Here is a 22,424-nt window from a genome sequence, read left to right as displayed (position 1 = left end):
AGAAATTTGGTACAGCCACTGTTTACATTAAAAAGTATTTAGCCTTTGGATCCACAACCTTGCTGCATCAGAGCATAGCATGCTCCACCACAGTGCAGTCACACAGCCTGAGCTCACCTATCAGATCACAGACAGTAAAAATTCACTTGGATTCTAACTAAAATATTTCCTGGTCCTCATCATAAACTTTGTCTGAAGAGAAAACATACATACTGGTATTAAAATATGCCTTTACAATTTAGCAACCCAGGTGAAACAGCAGAGATAGGATGCTGATGTCAAAGATCTACCCCACAGGCACTTCAATTTTTTTCTAATGATTCATTCTTCTAATGAACCTTTCAGATATAAATTTGCTCTCATTGGGGAAGACAAACCAAATGAGCATCTGTATGGCTATCTATAGTTCTAAAAATTTGCAGGCTTATCCACAGTGAAAACATTGTGCTGTACAACGATATTTTGCTGGAAATCAGTTACCTAGTACAACAAGCATCTCTTTTTGTTTCTTACAGATGTCACTTGTTAGGAGTCTCCTTGATGCATTAAAAACAACAATAATACAGATCAATATCATGGCTGGTGGTGGTTTTGACATTTTACCCCTCTCAGAGTGCAACTAAACCACATACGTAGGTGAAAGCTGTATGGTACAATGCGTCCTGGGCAGTAAGGCATGCACTCATTAAAATGAATCTCATGCATCGATTTTGTCCCCTCACAGCAAAACTGTCAGAGCTCATTGGCTGTTTGCTCAGGTTAGATAGGATTTTGTTGGGAAACCCCAGTGTACAGCACTTAATTTGGTCATCTATTCATCTGTTACCATTCAAGGTGACAAGATCACAAGCTACTAGCAAAGCAGATTATAAAGAAGAAAACAATGCTATGACCATTACTAAATAAAATAAAAAGCATATATATCACCCACATATATTACTGTTCCTTGCCCATTGGTGTGAAGTTTGATAGTACTAGGTCTTGCTGTCTAAACATCAACAAAAAAAAAAAAAAAAGTCCTGTATATCATACCAAGTCGATACATATATTGCTTCAAATATTCAGGAAAATTGTATAAACCAAAACCTGCTTTAAGAGTTGTGAACAAAGAACAAAGGCAAAATGGAAAATTGAGTGAACCCCTATGAAGATTAGCAGTCAGTCTGCTCTGATTTCACCTTTAATAAAGATTTGGTAAACACCACATTAATTAAAGTGCAGCCCATATTTATTTAGAGGTTTTAGAAAAACCCCAAAGAGAATTAATATTTCAGGAACTGAGGCCAGAAAGGTCTGGCCAGACGATAAAATGGGATTCACCCCATGAAAATGAATGAAACTTCAAGAACATTTGGAGGGAGGATCATACGACAGATATTTCCAGTGAGAAACTAACTGTGCCACTGAATTCAACCATGCTGAAAGAAACCTCTTCATGACCTGTGACATCAATAACAAGGTGGTAAAACAGAACAGTTAAGGCATCACATGTAATAATGTTTTGTGTGGTCCAACAGACTCTTAGGCCTGTAGAAATCCATGATAGATATCTATATATGTGGGTGTATACACTTACACACACTCATGGAGATGGAAAGAGGGAGAGAAATGTATATCAATAAACCATATCAAATATTTGAAGCCCTAACAAAGAAAGCAGAGTTACAACCTCCCTCTCTCCCTCTCTTTTCAATTAATTCACAAGAGCACAAGATGTAATGCTGAAGGGGGCCTGAATCCAATCAAGATTTCATGCTTCTTAATTGAGTAAGCATAGAAAAAAAAATAGATGGTTGCGAAAAAATAAAGAAAGAGGATTGAGGGGGTGTTGGATGTATTTTATTTTTTTTATTTGTTTTTAAAGTGAATAGAAGGAAAGGATAGCTCCAACTGATGGAAGTAGAGGGCCATCCAAAACAGAGGAAAAAAAGATTACAACATACTTGTCCCCTAGACACATTTTTTTACTGAAACACCAGTAATACTGTTACTAATTGCAAAACCTACTAGTATTAAATATGCTGGCTGGAGTGAGACAAAACAAATTTCAGCTTTCAGCACTTTAGGCAATAAGATACCACACTGAGGTACTGTTTTCTCCCGTCTCTCACAAATACCCACCCTCAGAGCAGCCACAATATCCAGTCATGCCAAAGAAGATCCGCAAGTTCCTTCTCTGAGGACAACAATAGTGTCTGTGATATTAACAATTCAATTTCACATGTATGCTTCCTGTGCCAGTTAAATGCGAACTCCTTTGCCTACAGTCTTATCACCTGTCTTCTGTGTTATCAAAATACAAGCCTATGACATGTGAGTCAGATGCTGTCCTCGTCTTCATCCCTCCAAGCTACTCTAAACATCTACAAAGCCATGGAACCCCTTGCATCCAATCCTCTGCTCTAATTTTAGAATGACTAGTCTGATCAAAATACTCCAGTGTAATGTCTCAGGAAACAATGGACCGTATGCTGCAGAGTAGCCAGAAGAAAGGTCCTCCAATGAAGAGCTGAGGTACATTGCCTTGTTCTGTTACAATCCTGGTTTACAGTGAATCAAAGCAAAGCATTAACACGTTTGCACAACCAGGAAGTGCTAAGTTTTTACTGTCTCCACTTTCTAGGATTCTGAAATAGTCTAATCTAAAAAGAATGGTGCTCTTAGGAAAAAATGAAGGTAACGAGACATTTCTTAAATAATGTAGCAAATGACTTTTTCCAAGGTCCCATAGGAAAACAGCTTTGTTGAAAGAGAAAGTGAGGAAGCTGCATATTGTCTTTAGGGATGGGCATGTGCACTTTACACTTCTTCAAGAAGCTTAAAAAACACATTACTGCAAAAACAAAACTACAGTCTGACCTGAGCATTGCTGAAAACTACACACATTATCTTTCCAGGGAGTCAAGGAAGTTCAGTAGATATAGGAGTCTGACTGCTTTATTTTCTGCCCTATCACAATTTTGAATAGCAGGTTTAAATCCCATTGCCATCTTTCTGATAGAAGGTAGTTTACACTCATAACTTTTTTGTTTTATATACATTGCCAAAGTGTAAAAAATCACACTTCAGCCAACTGCACCTGGACCGAGAAAAAAGCTTGCATCTAAGAGCAGTCTGTGGCATACACTGAGTGCCTGCTGAATGCTTGTTGTTTGGCAACCATGTTTAAGCCCTGACATCAAACCAAAACAAGAAAGATCACATCTCATCTCTACTAGACACAGCCTCAATCAAATGGCTGGACTTAACCAGTGTGATCATCAGCAATAATCTAATTCTGAGCATGGGTCTCTGCACACAGGACCACTCTTCATAAAGAGAGATTTCTTCTTCCCCTCTATGTACAAACCTCATGGCTGGGAAAAAAAAAAAAAAAAAAAAAAAAGTGATCACTCTATGTAAACAGAATCAGTGTTGTAATCTCCAAACCCCAGCACAAACAAAAACTGCAGTGCTGCATTTCAGATGCCGCCACGTGATAACTACTGGCAAACATTGACTGCTTGCTGTCAACCGCAGCAGATTCAGAAAAGCCCTCTCTGCAGAAAGAGATCCAACAGCCTCTGAGCCTTTTAAAGACAAGACTTGAGGAATGGCATGTAAATAAATAATGCAATTCATTACATCAAATGTAGGTCATTGTACATCAGTGACACTTCTCAAACTGTGGTCCACTGTGTCTAATTTCTGGCCCAAGTAAAGTGTGCTGTCTGAAAGGCTCATCGGCTGTCGTCTGCATGTCAGTCAAAGTCCTTCGGGGAGCTGTGTTCCATTCATGCTTACACACCTTTCGTTCGAGCTGCTATTCTTTCTGGATAAATTTAAATATGTCATGGTGCATGGTTGTTATTATCTGTCTCTCTTCTGCCTTTTTAAAGCAGTTGCATTCTGTGTATATTGGACAGATTCTTGCAAGGTATGTCATTAGGCAGGAAAATAGGAATTCAGAAAGGTCAGGGCATGAACCTATTCACGATCCTGCTCATGGCACTAAGGTATTCAGATACTTGGAAAATGCCTCATAGTTATTAGCACCAGGATAGCATTCATAAAGAAAATACAGTATGTAGTCACAGACCAAAATTTAATCTTCAGCCTTTCTCTTTGTTTCCATCTGTTCTTCATTCTTCTCTTTTCTGTCTCTTTGTTAATCCTTTCTACTGACCTTTATTTTTAATAATCCCTTTCTGCCTTCTTTCCCCTACAACCACACCCATCCTTTGCTTTCTCCGGGGCTAATTAACACGTGAACGGACTCTGCTCTTTGTTTTCACCCAGACAGAGCAGAATCAGCAGTTATTATGTCTTTGCCTTCCTCTCTAGTCCAGCTTCACTATTTTGTGTGTGAAGAACAAATACAAGCTAAGCCATAGTCTCCCACCTGCCTCGTAGTTGCTCAACAGCAGCAGGAGCACAGTCTGCACCCATGACACATTTCTACGCTATCATTCCTCATTTTTACAGCTGTAGCCTGCAAAAACGTACTTCAATGCATTCTTTAGTCCTGCAGGGCCTATGCTGTTTTCAATGGTTACAAGGTCAACACAATACAAGTTCCAAAATCTCTTTCTGTGGGAATGGTTTGTAAAGGAGAGCAATGAGAAGGAAAGGAAACTTGACCTTTAAGCAAGCTGTATGCAGTTATCAGTCATACAACATTAGAGGATTATTTAAGCTTTTATGTTTGGTGTCATCTAATGAAAATGCATAAGAGCTGGTGACTGATGCAAATACAAGGCAGAAAACTGCACATCATTACACTATTTATAATTCATGTGAATTTCAGACTCAGTTTCAAGTCAACTGACAATATACAACTCTTCAGACAAGAAGCATCTTCCTGAAAAAAGATCCTGAAGATACAGCTGCAGAGTTTTGTACAGTGACAACATGCACTTTGCACATTCACAAAGACTTCTCAAAATTGCTGTTGGTCCTTCTATTTTGCCAGCATTTTAGAGATTGCTAGGCACTACACACACCACTGGAATGTCTGATTCCTTTTTCTAGGAGACACAGATGGGCAAATTAGATATACTTCATGCATTTGTAGTGGACTTATAACTGCAAAGGTCTGTTGCTGTTCTTATCTGTGTCTGTCGTGAGAGCATGCAATACAGCTGTGTTTAGCAGGGATGGCTGAATATTTCATCTAACAAATATTATTCAAAATGGATCTTTCTTGTATGAAAATATTTCTGTGTATTGTTGGGAGTTGAGGTTTAGCATTTTTTCCCAGAATAGATTCATCTGAAAAAGCTTTTTAGCCTCAGATTTACTGTCATATTGAAAGACAAAAGGTAGGATCAAAACCTCAACTATTTGGCCATTTCTCTGGCAGATGCAAAATTTTTTAGTCCACAGCTGTTCTTTTGCATGGAAAATTCATGGAATTCAATATTATTATCTTCAGAAGTAGGCACCTTTTATTGAACAAGGAGCCTGACCTATCTGATCACTCCTTGGAAATGCTGTAGCAATACGTCTTAGTAAGTTTCAACCCGCAATTACTTTACAGTAACCTGGAGGCATGACAACCAGGAAACAGAAGATGCTTTTGCCCAGATATTTATTACATATTTTGATTACTGTGGACTTCACTGTGCTCTCTTCTGATAACTAAGAATTACAGAACAAAAGCTGATATACCCATATGTCCAGTTCTGCAACAGGACAGGAAAAAAGAAAAAAAAAGTCTTAAAGAATATTCATCTAAAAATGTTCTTTGCAAAAGTTAGATCTTTTTAACAGTAAAGATCACTTTCTTTTTTTCTTTAAAATATTCAATTTGCATAGAAAGGGGAATGATATCTAAAACAGTAAATAACAGCTGAAAGAAAAAATTCTGGTTCAAAAGTATCTTTCCCACAAATTTTTCTACCCTAGCAGTCAGAATGGGGCTACAGATATTCAGGTATACGAAATATTTTATACAAATATGATATAATAATAAATATAATTTTATCATTATATATAATTATATAAAAATAAAATATAATTTTATTCTAAATTATACTGGGAAGAATTGCACTGGGACTAAGACCTTCCAGAAGAAAAATTTGTCTGCTAAACCACTCACATAAGAAGCCTCACCACTTTTTGTTGTTGTTGTTTTGGGAAACAAAATAAAAAAACAAACAAAAAACATGCTGATAATGATTGTATAAGTAGGCATATGAATTTCCTCAGAATACTGATCATTAGTGGAAAATGGCTCAATAGCTGTGTTACATCTTGCATCTTATTCATCAGCAGTGACATTCCAAGAAGACATGCTTGATCAATATCCGCCATTTGAGTTCATGGCCAGATTATTGCAAAATTGATTACGAGCAAAACTCAATGCAATTTATATATCTATATCTATCTATCTATCTATTATATAAAACACATGGGCTCTGGTTTTTAAATGCTGTCACTATTAAGTTGTATTTAAAGACTGTAAGTGGTAAACAAACAAATCCTACAATCATTTTGGTTAAACTGGAGAAATGTTTTCCTGTCTCACTTTTGCCCTTGCACAACAGATAGCATCAACCTGTAATCTAACCTGGGATTTCATCTCTGAAACTAAAACTTTTATGTGATATGATCCAATATGTTAAACAGACATTTTAGGTTTCTAACTGTCAAAGTAAGGGATAGTGAGATAATTAGAAACTGTTTGTAAGTATTGAAAACTGTATTAGATTCTTAGTGATTGTACCCTAGTCAACAAGAACCATGGCAGTCTCTGTGGTTAAACGTTATTATGCACTTTTATCCCCCAGAAGTCTGAAGGATAAAATCAAGATAGACTAACTAGGATGAAATTATCTTAACAAAGCAGTCATGATGGTCTGCAGAAATGTCACACTTTCTTCCCTAAAGAAGGGGTTACAGAGACCTGTGTGTCCTAGTCCTTATTCCTGAAGAAAAAATATTCATGTTTTCTTGTAATATAAAATGAATGAATTTTAAAAAATCTTAAAGTAGTTAACTATGTAGGTATACATATTCTTTCTGTCAACCAATTCTCTTAAGGACAGATGTATATGAACCATCTATTAGCCTATTTTAAGATGAAGCCAAGGAGACACATCCACCCACTGTTGGATTAGATAACCTTAACCATAGTTCTGTATTTTTATAAGCAGAATAATAGAAAGCTCATTATTACATTCACTACAACCTTACTATATTGGTTGAGTTGTTCCACTGGTGAGTTCTACAGTTCAGATTTTAAAAACCTGTTTGTGGAGACACGTTTGATTCTGCTGCCCAGTGACAAAAATAATATGCCAGACCAAAATCCATGAACGTAACAATGTAGATTTACCAAGCTTAAACAACATGGTAGTAATATAGGATAACTGATCATGAATTATCTTGCACTTAAATAGCTATCAAATCTTTACAGAGCTATTTGGAATATTAAAAAACAACCAAAAAATGCTTATGTAAGAAATCAATAAACTACCGAGAGAAATAAAATCTACAACATGAGTCATATAAAAACATAAATATTTCCATCAATGTCACATTTGTCAGAAAGGAAAGATTATTAATTTGCTGAAAAGTGAAAAAACATTTCCCCACATTGTAGGATCATAAACACAAACACACTCTTAAACATCCTCTGTAGCAACATTTAACTTAAACTATTTTTCCTGTTCTGCACTACCCTGGAACAATATATTTCAAATTCCTGTACATGTAAATCATTTGTACGTATACCTACCGAAGCACTGTGTGTAATATATAATTTAGATATGTACCATACTAAAAATATGTTTAATGTATATATATAGTCTCTTATGAATTTCTTAAAATGTTTATGCTTTAAAATGCTGGATATTCCCTGCTTGAAGCCCCTGTACTTCCTAAGCAATACCACAAATTGACAGTAAATAGATTAATACGTATAACTTTTAGAAAAGATTTTTTCACTTCGATGTGTTTGGCTTACAGCCCAGTTTGCAATGTGCCTAAGACTCCAGTGTTACCTATGAAGATACTTTAGATAAAAATATTATGAAAGTATGAATACCAATTACATACCACATTTAAATATAAACTTAAACTCAGAATTTCTTTAATCAACATTACTACTGAAAAACAATTACAACTAAACACATTTTATGACACTAAAATTTATTTGGCATGTAGTGGGGGTTCCTTATCAAAGTTAAAACATAAACCTATTGCTACAGTACCAGGAAGCTAATTTTATGTCTGGCATAAAACAAAAAACATGTTATTTCCCCCTCAAGCATGCTAGAACAAGAAGGGCTGTCTAAAACCTTCATGTCACACACAGTCATAAGGATGCAGCAGCATTAATGTGAAATATGTTACTGCAAAGATGACACACCATTCAGCTATAATTGATTCAAAGCAAACATTAGGCATTTTTTGGGTAAAAAAAAAAAAAAAAAACACAAAAAACAAAAAACAAACAAACAAACAAAAAAAAAGCAACCACAGCTGCCATTGCCAAGTGGCAAAGAAAGCCATAAAAGCCTACCTGAGACAAGCGAGACTGTGTCTTTCTCCCATGAGACAACAGTGATGTATGCCTCCACAGAGGAGGGGATAATGCACTTGAACACTGCTACATTGCCTCTCATGGCTTTCTGGTCCTCCACACGGACTGTATAGGGTTCCCGTAAAACTGAAAATAGAAGTACATGTTTAGTTAAAGAAATCATAATCACACATACCTCCTAATTCTTAGGTTAGAATCACAAAGTTCCCCCAGGAAGGTTATTCAGGTGTGATTTTTTTTTTTTTATCTGATTAAATTATATTGCGAGGCTGACTGCAAATTAATAAAAAAAAAAAAAAAAAAAAAGGCCAGATCTTTGCATTTACTCCAAATTTGCACTTCACCATGTTTGTGTGTTCCTTCCCTATGTCATCCTGGGAGCAAAGAGAAAGAATTTTGCAAGAACTGCGTATTTATATGGGCAAATTGTGTTAAGTCTTCAGCTGCTTGTCTTGTTTCTCTTTTCCATCACAATTTTTTTTCTGCTCTATCAAAAGGTATAAATTACATGCAACTACTGTAGGTAAATAAGGCATCCAATGTGTAGAAGAGAAGGACAGTGTCATCGAGGATTTTGAAGAACTGAAAGAGAAAATCGATGCAAGCATGTAGTGGGTTTATGTGACAAGGTTTTGGTAGCAGGGCGCGGCAGGGGTGCCTTCTGTGAGAATAACACAGGAGCCCCCGGTGGAGTAGGTGGATATGGCCTGGAGGAGGCTGCGGCCCATGGAGAGCCCCCGCAGGAGCAGGACCCAGGCTGGAGCTGCAGCCCGTGGAGAGGAGCCCACGCAGGAGCAGGGGGTCTGGGGGGAGCCGCCGCCCACCCATGGGGGACCCGTGCTGGAGCAGTTTGCTCCTGGGGGATGGATGGATGGACCCCACGGGATGGAGCCATGTGGGAGCAGTGCTTGAAGAGCTGCTGCCTGTGGGCAGTCCCCACAGGCTCAGTCGGGGAAAGACAGCATCCCGTGGGAGGGACCCCATTGTTGGAGCAGGGGAAAAGAGTGGCTGAGAAGGAGCAATGGAGATAAAGTGCTGTAAAACTGATTGCAGCCCCTATTCCCCTGTGTCACTCAGAGGGAGGAGGTGGAAGAGAGTGGATGGGGGGAAGGTGTTTTTGGTTTCTTCCCTTTGTTTCTCACTTCTGTTGGTTGTTAGTAATAGGCAATAAATCTTACTGTATCTCCCTATGCTGAGGCTGTTTTGCCTGTCACAATAATTGTTGAGTGATCTCCCTCCTGTCCTTGTCTCAAATGTTGAGCTCTTTGCATCATATTTTCTCCCCCTTTCCCTTTGAGGAAGGGGAGTGAGAGGGTGGTTGTGGTGGAGCTCAGCTTCCCCCTTGAGTAAAACTACCACAAAATGACAGCCAGAGAAAAAGCAAAGTGTTTCTGAGACATGGAGAAATTATAGCAGGTAAGGTAAGAAATGCATTCAGTTGACCAGCAGTGAAAGAAATAAGCCAGTGATAAGAAAACAAACTGTGTTAGGGAGTTGTTTCAAATAGCAAAGTTAAGAGCACTGAGATCCAGGATGTGATTTGACCAGCAAATGGAGGAATTAAATAATTAGCCAAAGAGAAAAAAAAGAACAGGACAAATTCTTAACACCAAACTAGTATTGCTGGGATGAGATGAAGTTTCACTGAGTAAAAGAATGGAAAGAAGGAAAACTGACACTGAAACAATGCAATGAAGAAGGAGGGGTAAAAAGCCTTCAAGTAATAGTTAACAGAGAAGAAGATAGAGCATAGAAGAAACATGTTATATACTGCAAGTAGTAGTGAGTGGGTAAGACAAGAAGGACAAGCAGTACTGTAGCACCTCCACAGTATCATAAGGTGAAGGTGCAAGAAAAGAAATCACTGCAGCCAACATACATGTAATTATGTATCTTGAGGTAGTGGTGAAGTGAGAGTTTCAATGAAAATAGGGGTGAATGTATTGTAAAACGATGTGTCTGAGGCATGTATGTACCTGAAGGTAAAAATTATTGCCAAGAACAATCCCAGTGCAGCAATGTAACTAAGTCAGCAATGCTGAACAGTAGCCCTTCTTGCCCATATACCCTGCCTGCAAACATACACTGAGCTCTACCAATTACAATCTAGACTTAAGAGCCAGTGAGTGCTTTTGTGCATGTATTTCAATACACCAGGAGCATAGGAATTTTTAAAGGTCACTTCTACTCAGTGTCTTTAAAGAAAACAAACAAACAGTATACTGAAGTGTAACTGTATTTTTCACAAATGCAAACAGTAGCAAGTTTTTAGGTTTAGTGCCACCACTGTGAGAAGGAAGACCAGAATTCTCCATCCCTACCTCAACCCTAAACAAGACTGTAGCAATATAGCAGTTAGGAACTGTAGCCAAAAGTGAATAAATTTAATGATAAATTAAATATTGGTTTAAAAAAAAATCAAGATAAATCATTCTTCTGTGATAAGATAGACTACTCAAAAAAAAGTCAACAATTTCTTTTTAATCAAAAAGATATTTTTATTAACCCTATTATGAACACACCTTTGATAAAGACACAGTTGCTGAATGGTTAATATTATAAGTACCTTTAATGCAATGAATTTACAACTGTGGTTGCCCTGTAATGAAGCAGTTCCCCCGATCTTTTTCTACACTGGAGGGAGTGTTCCAGAGAACATAGGTCATATATATGAGGCTGACTTCTGACTAATGCTCACGCTCCATCATTTACAGGCAAGTGTTTTTTTATTTTTTTATTATTTTTTATTATTATTATTTTTAACAGTAATATCCTAACACATTGCTAAAGGTGTGTTTTGTTTTGTTTTGTTTTGTTTTTTGTTGTTTGTTTTGTTTTGTTTTTGTTTTTTTCCAAAACTTCTGGCCATTTTGAAAATCTTCCATATTATTTTAAAGCTGACTGACCAGTTGATATTTCAGTAAGCAAACACAGAAACCACCTGTAGGGCACAAAAACTGGAAAGAGGTTTATTATTCACTTCTTTGTTTGAGAAGTTCACATTACTGGGATTTCAGAGTCTCCTCAGTTATTTCCTGATAATAGTTTGCCAGTTCCCATGGATGTTTTGCTGATTGTTTTGAAAATCCCAATTCCCAGAGACATGAATATATATGAAAACTTCAGTCTTTTCTAAAATAAATAAATAAATAAATAGGTCCCTGCCATTATTGCACGGAAAAGCTTGAAGGTGAAAGGGAGGTAAACACCTTTATTCCGTTGTCAGACTGGTCTGGAGGAGAGCTAAGTCTGTTTTTTTTTTAGCTATAGGTTTATCTCTTTAGAGTGTTTGTTTGATTTTCTGTTTCATTTGCTTTGGGGGGAGGGGAAGGAGGGGTGCATCATATGCAAAAACACCATAATCATCAGGAAGAATGCTTATCTCTACTACCATTTGAACAGAAATGTGACTGAAAGTAATACAAAAACAAATGAAGTTTATCATTTCATCTTTGAGCTCCGCAGAGTTTACCATCTGAACATAAAATACATTTACTGTTACACATAGGAGACTTTCTCAAAACTGTATATTCCTTTCTCTGGAGATTATTAAAGTCTCCAAGACAATAGATACTGTCTCCTGTCTGGCATAACAACAGCTCTGGCACACAACAGTGGTCCATGGGAAGAAAGGAGACTTGTATAACTTACTATCCAAGCTTCAGATTATCTATATAAATAATGGACCAAGAGGTAAGAGGCTAAAAAGGAGAGGAAAGGGTGTTAAAAAAAAAAAAGGCATTTCTGACTTGGCCTAAAACAGTTGTTAGTTTATTGTACCTATTGCAAAGTCTTTTTTCATACTCCGCTTCCATTTGGGAGGTTTTTCCTCTAAAGCAGGACAGGGAGACTTCTTTTGGAATTCCATGGATAAATGGGTAAATGCTGAGCAATAGACACAGCAACATTCTGTCATCTAAATCCTATGCTGTCATAACTAAATGAGTATTAGTTTGGAGCCTTACCTAACAAAGTTGTGAGTTTTAGCATTCTTTATAACATCTCATTAGTTTATCTGAAAAAATAGAAAAATTGGAAACAATGCCCCAAAAGTACAAAACTGGGATGTATTAACAAATCCACAAAGGACAACCAATATTATGTTCTTCCTAAATATAAGTCTGACAGATATCATGTCCAAAAATTCATTAAACAAAATACAGAAATACAAAAAACAAACAAACAAAAAAAAACAGAACCAAGCTCGCCTTCTAATTGACTATAAACTACTAATCTCTGAATAGTAGTTTATTTTTAAGAAGAACAGAAAAAATTCTCTTACTTACAAACAAGAAGTCAAAGTCTACTTGGTAACTGTTTGCGGTTTTCCCTACATAAATCCTGTGAAGGCATATTTCCAAATAAAAGATACTTCTTTTCTAAGAAAAGACTATCACAGCTCCACCACCACCAACAATAAAAAAAGTCTATGAGGATTTGCATTAGGCAAAGGTCAGCTTCCAGATTAGCATTTTTTTTGTTTCTTTGAATATTTTAATTAGCTGAAGTGGGTACACAAAACCTTCAAAAAGTATGCATATGTTTATGCATTGTAACAGAAAGTCTGATTTTGATCCCTCTTTAATTCTCTACTGTTTGACCCAGTCTGCACACACCAAGAAGGGATGTGATTAGGCAAGCATTTCACTTTTTTTCCAAATATTGTACAAAATCCAAAGACCAATTCCTTCTCTCTCACAGCTTTTTAATGAGTAAGCATGGTCTGATTAATTACGTCATTATTGGTTCATTTTTCTGTATACTTGTCCAGAAGCTCAACTGATTATTATCTTTGGAAAACTAACTTTTCACCATCAAAATAAAATCAAATCTTGAAGATAGAAGAATACACTATCTCACTTAGTATTCTGAGAGTTTCAAAGGTTACCATTTTGGCCCATCTCCTTTGATGCAAGACTACTGGCTACTCACTGCCTGAAACACCCAAATTTCCTCCCACCTTGATCCCATTTGAGCCACATAAAAGACTGTACTTACCGGCCTTAATGTGAACATCCTGACTTCTGATTTTCCCTGAAGGATTTTCAGCTGTGCAATAGTAAGTGTTATCATGGATTAAGTTATTAAAGCTTGAAGGAGGGAAGGGGAAAATTTGGAGAGTGCCATTGGGGTGGACGTGGCGGATCCCTGGGACATCGTAGATCTCCTCGCCCGTTGCTAGATACCATCTGAGCGTCACAGGGGGGATCCCTGCTGCTGGACAGGGTACCAATGTCCCTGTGGTGCTAGCAAACACTACCTCTTGCAGAGATGCATTGACAAAATATAGACTGGCGTGTAGATCTTCACTGAAAACTGCAAGACAAAAGAAAGGGAAAAAAAAAAAAAGACTTTGAAAATCTAGTAAATTTCAGCTACACAAAACAACTTGACTGTTATTTGTCACAACATCAAATGTAAACTTTTATAATGTTAGGGAAGTTAAACAAAATATTTGGATCCTAATGCAAACTGTAATAAAACCTTTCTCATTTTAGGAGAAAATAACACTGAATTAAACCCAATAAACGGTTTGGATACAACAATGAAATGGAGAAACTCCGACTTTGTACTGTGAACTGAAATAAATCTGATCATTGTTGCATTTGCTGATGTAGCATTTTTTGTAACACCAGTAAAAATCTAGTAGTTATCTGATTCCATGAAATTTCTAATATCAAACTCCTGCCTGAAGCATGGGCTGTTTCTGTTAGCACTTACAAATTTATTTTTACAGTCCTTCCATGGCAGAATGATTTATAAAGTAATAAGGAGGACTAAGCAAACAATGAAAAACCCCTGTAAATCCTAAATAGCAATACATGCCTATTTTTAATACAGATACAACTTAATAGATACATTACATAATTGCCCAGGTCTTTCTAACAAAGACTTAAAAACTTAAGTACAAAGCACATTTATTGTGATGGTGGTTCTGCCATCTGTGTGACTGTAGTCCCCCACCCAACCATGAACAACAGTTTCTGTCACACTGAAACATGTCAGTATTGATCAGAACACAGGATTAACCCTCTTTCTTTTGCACATTTCCTCCATAGGATATTCAACTATTACCCAGATGGTTTGAAAGCTTCAGACAGCTTGAAGATGGCCTGACATTTCATCTGAAATACTTTTCTACTGCTCTTCTGCTTGAGAGCAAATCAGCATAAGACAAGATTTTTATTTTTCAGTAAAAAGAGACGTTATCAATAATACCACCCTCTAGTACATTTGTATATACAGCTCACCACAAAAATCTACCAATTTTGCTAAAAAAGACGCATATTTCAAAATGTGTTGAGTACAGAAGTTCTGACGTGATTTTCCTGTGCAGGTCAAGTAAGAAGTTTTTGAAAATGTGTTTATAATTCATCAGGCCCAAGTAAGCATCAACAAGACTGATTTCAGGGCTAACCTTTATTTACACAAGATGGGTGCTATTGTCCTCCAGAAATAACTAGCAATCCCAAGACGAAGCCATGAAGCACTTTGTCTACCTCTGTTACTTAGTTTTGTAATAGCTTGGAACAAAAAATGGACTATTTTCTCTTTCTCTCTCCAGGAAATTTGAGGGAAGGAGACATAAGGTGGGAAGAGATTCTTTTTTAAATGTCATCTTGGTATTGACTGTCAGCAGAGTCCACTTTAAAAGATGTTGGGATTGGCTCTGGAAGTCCCTAGAGAGAGAGAAGTAGGAGAGACTCTCCTAAAGCAATAGGGAAAGATATCTCACATGCAGAAGACAGCCAAATAAAACGACATCGCATAACAAGATGAAAGGCACTTGGAGATTTAGAAAGAACACATTTCAAGCACTGGAGCCAACAATTCCATGCATACAGATGAGATAGGTGCTAGTTCAGAATAAGTCCTTTGCAAGAAGTTGGCTCAGCTCTAGCAGAAACTTGTGTTTCAGAAAAGCAAAAAGACACATAATAGGACTAAACACAAGAAGAAGCACAGCTGAATAAGATGGTGCCACTTTTACATAATATATTTCTAATTATAGTTGTACTTTGAAGCAGAGAACAGTATTGTTGGTAACATAATAGAGAACTAAAAAAATAAAATTTGGCATTGTTCATCTGCTCTACAAGCTATTCTCTACAAATACAAGGGAAATAATCAATAGGGCATTTTAATTTTCATTGGCCAAGAAGGTGTTCACATAGAGGTAATAAATACAGTTCACATTGGCCAAATTTTATGTTAAACTGCTTCTCAACATTCATATAAAATGGCAGACTTGCTGGCAAAGAAAGGTGAATACCAAATTGCAAATGCCATAAAAATAGAGAATATCGGGAACTATGTTTGACACTTCTACAGAATCTAACTTTCTAATCAAAATGCAGCACAGCCAAACTAGGGATTCATACTAGCAGCACATAACAATGAATTTTTCCAGCTTCTTTGTATCCCCTCTAGAAGCTTTCACTACTTTTGACAAACTTCCCATCCATCAGCCAGCACAATAGTGCTTCGTTTTAAAGAAGCATCTGGTACACATTCATCTTAATGGCAGACAAACACACAAAGATACAAGGAAAATAACTATGGTGCTGTAATATACACACATATACACAATGCTGACAATCCAGATGCATTTTGTAGTGGAAAACAATGCATAAGCTACTTGGATACAATCAACAACAAAAATGAGATTTCAGGGTCTTTTATTAAAAAGATATTTCTCTGCAATTTTCCATAGGAAGAAAGAGATTAGCTAAGTAACAGAACAAGTGATACATCAAAACCTAATTGAAACTGAGACAAGTAAAAGACGATATGTAATTATATGAATTATATGTTACTTAATGGTAAAATGCAATCCAATTAAACACTGTATTTTACAGTAAACAGCAGCAAACTCAGACTAAAAGTTACAAGGGAGAGAGGTAGGGAAATCTGATGAAAGTTAGAGCTATAAAACAGTGAATAGAAATAGTGATGAACCAAAACAAAGGTAAGAACAGAAGGAGGAAAAAAATATTAGACTCATACTACCTAAATACTGAAAACAAGGTTTTTAAAATGTTTTATCTCCAGAACAATGGCTAAAATGACAAGTGCCCAAGCAACAGGCATAGGCCTTCCCCAAAAGCTAGCTCTGCAATAATAGGCCCCATGAAACCTCTAAGCTGGACTTCAAATGAGCAGCAGTGGCGTCTGATTACACTTGGCCTGGACAAAAAAAAAATATCAGCACTTTGGAATAGATGACATCAGTATCAGTTAGCAGTCCAAGGGAAAGAAAGTCAAAGATTCTTCTGGAAAAAAATATATTTACTTATTTATTTTTTTATTACTGAAACCAATAATACTTGAGGGAAACAGGAGGAAGCCTGCATCTCAGAACTCACTGGGTACCCCAACTCCGAAATGACAAACACAATCTACACCTGTATGCATTTTTTTCAGGGCAATGAAGTGAAGGTCTTTTTCCTTATCCATATGGTTAGAGGAGCACATAAAGATTTTATCAGATCGATAGACACAGGACAAGAGACATTTCTTGAATCTTAGGCTACATAGATACCATAATCTTATTCATACAACAAGAATAGGAAGGAAAGATGTAGTTTTTGCAAGTTCAGTCAAAATTTCTTAGACTCAACTACTTGAAGTGATAAAGAGAACTGACAAAGTATAATAGCCAAGGAAATTTCTCTTCCTTTTCAGGAGAGACAGCACTGCTGTGTTCTGCTTAGCAAAGTGCTGAACATGTCAACCGGATACAAATTCTCTTTTAGCACTTGAGAAGTCTCCTGTCAAGTAAGCTGGCTTATTTCAAGACAAGCTGGTCGGTGGGGCTGTAAGTCGATCACACTCAGCAGCAGAAAATAAGACTGAGTGTTGTGCAGCCAGTTAGTCTGGGTAGACATAACCAGACTGGACAGACATAGAGACTGGACGAGCTTTTTTAGTTTGTACGGAGGTTAACTTTACTCTTATCTGGTAATATCACTCCTTCCTTAGGTCTCCAGGACACTGTGATCCTACATATACATATGCTGTCGATGCAAAAGTCTTGCATAAGAGCCTAGCAAATAACACCTCTGGTATTTCTGCCTACAAGGGTGTCATTTGTCTGGGCTTCATTATATGTTGCACAAGACAAAATAGGCTGAAAATGTTTCTTCATAATCCTTTTTAGTGGATTGAAAGAAGTGTCACCAAGACACCAGAGAGAAGATGCTGCATAAACTACCACACTGAGTCAGGCTTGGGCTTGGTCTGTGTAGGATCTCACATCCCGGAGGGATCAGCACCAGCTACAACACAGATGAAAGATGACCAGAACATAGTAGAGCAGCTTAGTGTTGCATATTTCCTTTTCATCATATTCTTTTTCTCTAGTTTTCTTTCTCCAGTTTTAGTAAGTTCAGATAATATTTTTGATTTTTACAGCTAGCTCTTTGTTCTTCAAATTCTTCCACACCCTTCTTTCTATATGCTATATTGACCTCTTAAAGCCACAGTTATCTTTACATGAAAGAACTGAGGTACCTCTGGGTAACAGACAACTCAACATAGTCTTAAAATATTTGGAAAACAAATCTTAAAAATTATTTGATACTTATATTATTTTTCCTGTCCTACTCATAAACTGAGTACTATTCCCACAATGCTTATTCAATGGGAAAGTTTGGTTCTGAACGAATAGCAACTGAAAAACAAAGGAAAAATTCTCTCTCCTTATCCTTTTGATTAATCAAATTCAGCATGAAATATAGATAAAAGATATGAATCAAAGTGAAAGTCTGAAGCAAAGAGAGCACTGAGATTATTTAAAAAAAAAATAAAAATCAAAGTAGAAAATATAAATTATATAATTAAGCAGATGACTGCTCTTCTGCACTACAGCAGGTTTATAGCAACAGCCTTACCAGTCTTACAGCACAGCATCAAGTTTGCCACAGCCCTGGACATTAATATTTCATAGAATCACAGAATATCCCAAGTTGAAAGGGACCCATGAGGATCACAAGTCCAACTCCTGGCACCACACAGGCCTACCCAAAAGCTTAGACCATGTGACTAAGTGCACAGTCCAATCACTTTAAATTCAGACAGGCTTGGTGCAGTGACTATGTCCCTGGGGAGCCTGTTCCAGTGTCTCTTGGTGAAGAACCTCTTCCTGATGTCAAGCCTAAACTTCCCCTGCCTCAGCTTAACACCATTCCCGCAGGTCCTATCACTGGTGTTTACACAGAAAGGTCACCTGGCTCTCCACTACCCCTTGTGAGGAAGTTGTAGACCGCGATGAGGTTCCCCCACAGCCTGCCCTTCTCCAGGCTGAATAGGCCCAGTGACCTCAGCCACTCCTCATACGGCTTCCCCTCTAGGCCCTTCACCACCTTCGTCGCCCTCCTCTGGACACTCTCCAACAGTTTCATGTCCTTTTTGTACTGTGGTGCCCAGAACTGCACACAGTACTCGAGGTGAGGCTGCACCAGTGCAGAGTAGAGTGGGACAATCACCTTCCTTATTTCCTTTCCTTTTCTCCATAGTGATGGGACTGATGGATTGGGAAACAATTATTTTCTTTAGATCTAGTAGGTCATAGAAAGTCTCACCTTAGAATTTAAAAAATTCTCACTGCTAAATACCAGCAAAGTAAATGCAGGAAATTTGGAGGCAAATCCCCAAAATATAATAAAAGTATAAACATAAAAATGGACAGTATAGAATAAAGTCTAGACTTCACCTCTGTTGCAAATTAGAACATCCCTTTTTCAGTAAGCTTCTTCCCAGCACTGACACTTGTAGTCTGCAGATGGAATAGTAGGTGCCTGGAACTATTTAGTACCATCATGGAACAACATACTCCAGTAAAAATTGACAGTTGGGAATTTTGCTGCTGGCATACTGTCACACATGTATGGCAGGTACAAAACAGGATGAGATACAGACTGAATAGGTGACCAGCAACACAGGTAGTTTCAACAACACATCAATCTTCAATCAAAATTTAAGGAAATAAAAAATAAAAAGTAAAACTGAACAGGAGCCAGTGTGCTTTCTGGAATATGCTATTTCCTGAGATACCTCAGGCATCATGCCTAGGTTATGAGAGTAGCCATCCTGAGCCTCCTTCACAGCTAACATAGAATGACAAACACAGTCTAAGAACACTCCAGACCCCACTTTGGTGGGGCAAATCATGCACTTGATCTCATCCTTCATCTCCACCATTTAAAGAGATATTAAGATAACTCCACATCTTTCCTGAATATCTCAATTATCTAGACAAGGCTTGCACAGCTGCCTCAATACTTTTAGCTTCTGGGTGGATGTTTGTTGTCTACAGTTATAGGTCCTTCTACAGCAAGTCCAGTCTGTCTGGCACATGCATTATTCCAAAAGCACTGCATCCTTCACCAGTCTTCACACCAGCAACTGCCCAGTACATGTCTAGGTTGAAGAAAGTTTAAAACAAGGATCCCATATCTCCTGAGAGCTGGTATAAATGAGCCAGTTCCTTTTTCACTGGCCTGAACCCAGAGGAGACAGACAAGAAACCATCATCTTGAGCATAATCTTTCAAAAATATATTACTATTAGGCAGAGTTTAACTTAGCTCTGAATACCTTCACATCTAGTTTTCTTTAATGCTAAGGAAAAAGTGTACACATCTGAAGAACAATATTCTACTTGTCATTAATGTCATTAGTTAAAAAAAAAAAAAGTGCCATTGTTATTAGTAAAATATGCATTTGACTTTTAGTGTTTAAACTTATCTGGGAAATTTTGGGACCCAAACACAACAAAAAAATTGAGAAATTTAAAGAACAGAACTTAAGCACCATATTAAACTCCTCCTCATCAGAGGAAAATAAAAATTTGATACTTCACTGTTAAAGGCAAATATTCTTTAAGACAGTTTAAATAAATTAATGTAAGAAAAAGCAACCAGAAAAGCACAAAACATTTGAAATAAAATGTCTGGATACCTCTAAACAATAAATTATGTATGAAGATACTGAATTATAGGATCATATCATACATGTAGGTTAATTGCCCTCTCAACATCCAAACAATACAGTGTACTAGATAATCTTTTTCACATAAACACACACACAAATAATAAATGAAACATTGCAGAGTGCATTGGCGTGCCTTTCAAACTAGTAGAAGAAGTATTACAAATACAATCACAAATATGAAAATTATTTCATGCAGAGCAGAGCCACAGGCAGTCTGGATGAGTGGCAGGGTGCTGTGCTAGTGAACTATGTCATTAAAATCACAGAATCATAAGGGTTAGAAAAGACCTCTAAGATCATCTGGTCCAACCATAACCAATGTCACCCACTAAACTATGTGCCTAAGCACCATGTCCAACCTTTCCTTGAACATCCCCAGGGATGGTGACTCCACCACTTGCCTGGGCAACCCATTCCTATGCCTGACTACTCTTTCTGAGAATAAATGTCTCCTAATTTCCAATCTAAATCTCCCCTGGCACAACTTGAGGCCATTCCTTCTAGTCCTATCGCTAGTTACCTGTCAGAAGAGGCCAACACCCAGCTCCCCACAGCATTCTTTAAGGTAGTTGTAGAGAGCAATGAGGTCTCCCCTGAGCCTCCTCCACTCCAGAGTAATCAACACCAGTTCTGTCAGCCATTCCTCACAGGACTTGTGCTCCAGGTCCTTCAACAGCTTTGTAGCTGTTCTCTGGACACGCTCCAGGGCCTCAATGTCCTTCTTGTAGTGATGGGGTCCAAAGCTGGACACAGTACTCAAGGTGTGGCCTCACCAGAGCAGAGCACGGGGAGATGATCACCTCCCTGGTCCTGCTGGCTACACTACTCCTGATACAAGCCAGGATGCTGTTGGCCTTCTTGGCCACCTGGGCATACTGCTAGCTCACATTCAGGTGGACATCAATCAGCACCCCCAGGTCCTTTTCTTTTGTACAGCTTTCGAGCCACTCTGCCCCAAGCCTGTAGTACTGCATGGGTTGTTGTGGCCAAAGTGCAGGATGTGGCACTTAGCCATGTTGAACCTTATCCCCTTGGCCTCTGCCCATTGACCCATCCTGACCAGGTCCCTCTGCAGGACCTTCCTACGCGCCGGCAGATCGATACTTCCCCACAATTTGGTGTCATCTGCAAACTTACTGAGGGTGCACTCAATTCCCCCATCCAAATTGTCAATAAAGATATTAAAGATACTAACCGGTCACCACTGGTGACCAGTTGCCAGCTGGATTTCAGTCTGTCCATCACTACTCTCTGGACTCGGCCATCCAGCCAGCTTTTAACCCAGCAAAGAGTGTACCTATACAAGCCATGGGCTGCCAGTTTCTTCAGGAGAATACTATGGGAGACCATGTCAAAGGCCATGCTGAAGTCTAGGTAGACTACATCTTTATTCAGGATGAATTTTTTTCAAGGTGCCTTACTATGTCACCATTGCTGACACTTTTTGAGAGAAAGAGAGAGAGAAAGACTAATATAAAATAAAAAATAAAAATTAAAAAAAAAATGGACATCTACAAACAATAGCATTGCTTAGAGTGCACAATTATCAAGTAACAGGTTATGCAAAGTAACCTAGAGAAATTACTTCAGCTATTGTGAAAAGATCAGAGTGATGGGGAATTGCAACAATCCATCTGTGATCATGTCTCCCTCTAGGGGTTTTATCTAATGACTAAAGTATAACGTTGCTAAATATTATAATTTTTATTACAGCAAGAGTAAAATGAGTGACCTTTTTCAATTTTGGCTTAGATTTTTATTCCTGGCAGGAATTTCATATACCTCTCTAAATCAGGAAAGATTGGATATTCCTGACAATTTGAGGACAGAGAGGTAAAACAGAGCTCATGCAGGGAATTAGATACAGGTGAAGGCAAGATAGCTACCTTCCAGACCACGAAAGA

At 37.8% G+C, this 22,424-nt stretch overlaps 1 protein-coding gene across 3 annotated transcripts in view; it reads right to left on the bottom strand.

Moving 5' to 3' along the window:
- DSCAM (DS cell adhesion molecule) overlaps positions 1-22,424 on the bottom strand; it is a 465,290-nt gene that overhangs the window by 377,753 nt on the left and 65,113 nt on the right. For all 3 annotated transcript variants that reach the window (XM_068687740.1, XM_068687730.1, XM_068687720.1), the window contains exons 2-3: positions 13,526-13,843; positions 8,507-8,653 (exon numbers count right to left, since the gene is read on the bottom strand). In XM_068687740.1, the coding sequence (XP_068543841.1) occupies positions 8,507-8,653; positions 13,526-13,843 (465 nt within the window). The remainder of the gene's footprint in view (positions 1-8,506; positions 8,654-13,525; positions 13,844-22,424) is intronic.

This window comes from Anas acuta, chromosome 1 (assembly GCF_963932015.1).
Source record: "Anas acuta chromosome 1, bAnaAcu1.1, whole genome shotgun sequence".
NCBI lineage: Eukaryota > Metazoa > Chordata > Aves > Anseriformes > Anatidae > Anas > Anas acuta.
The sequence above is the reverse complement of the archived record's forward strand: the minus strand, read 5'-3'. Positions and strand labels throughout refer to the sequence as shown.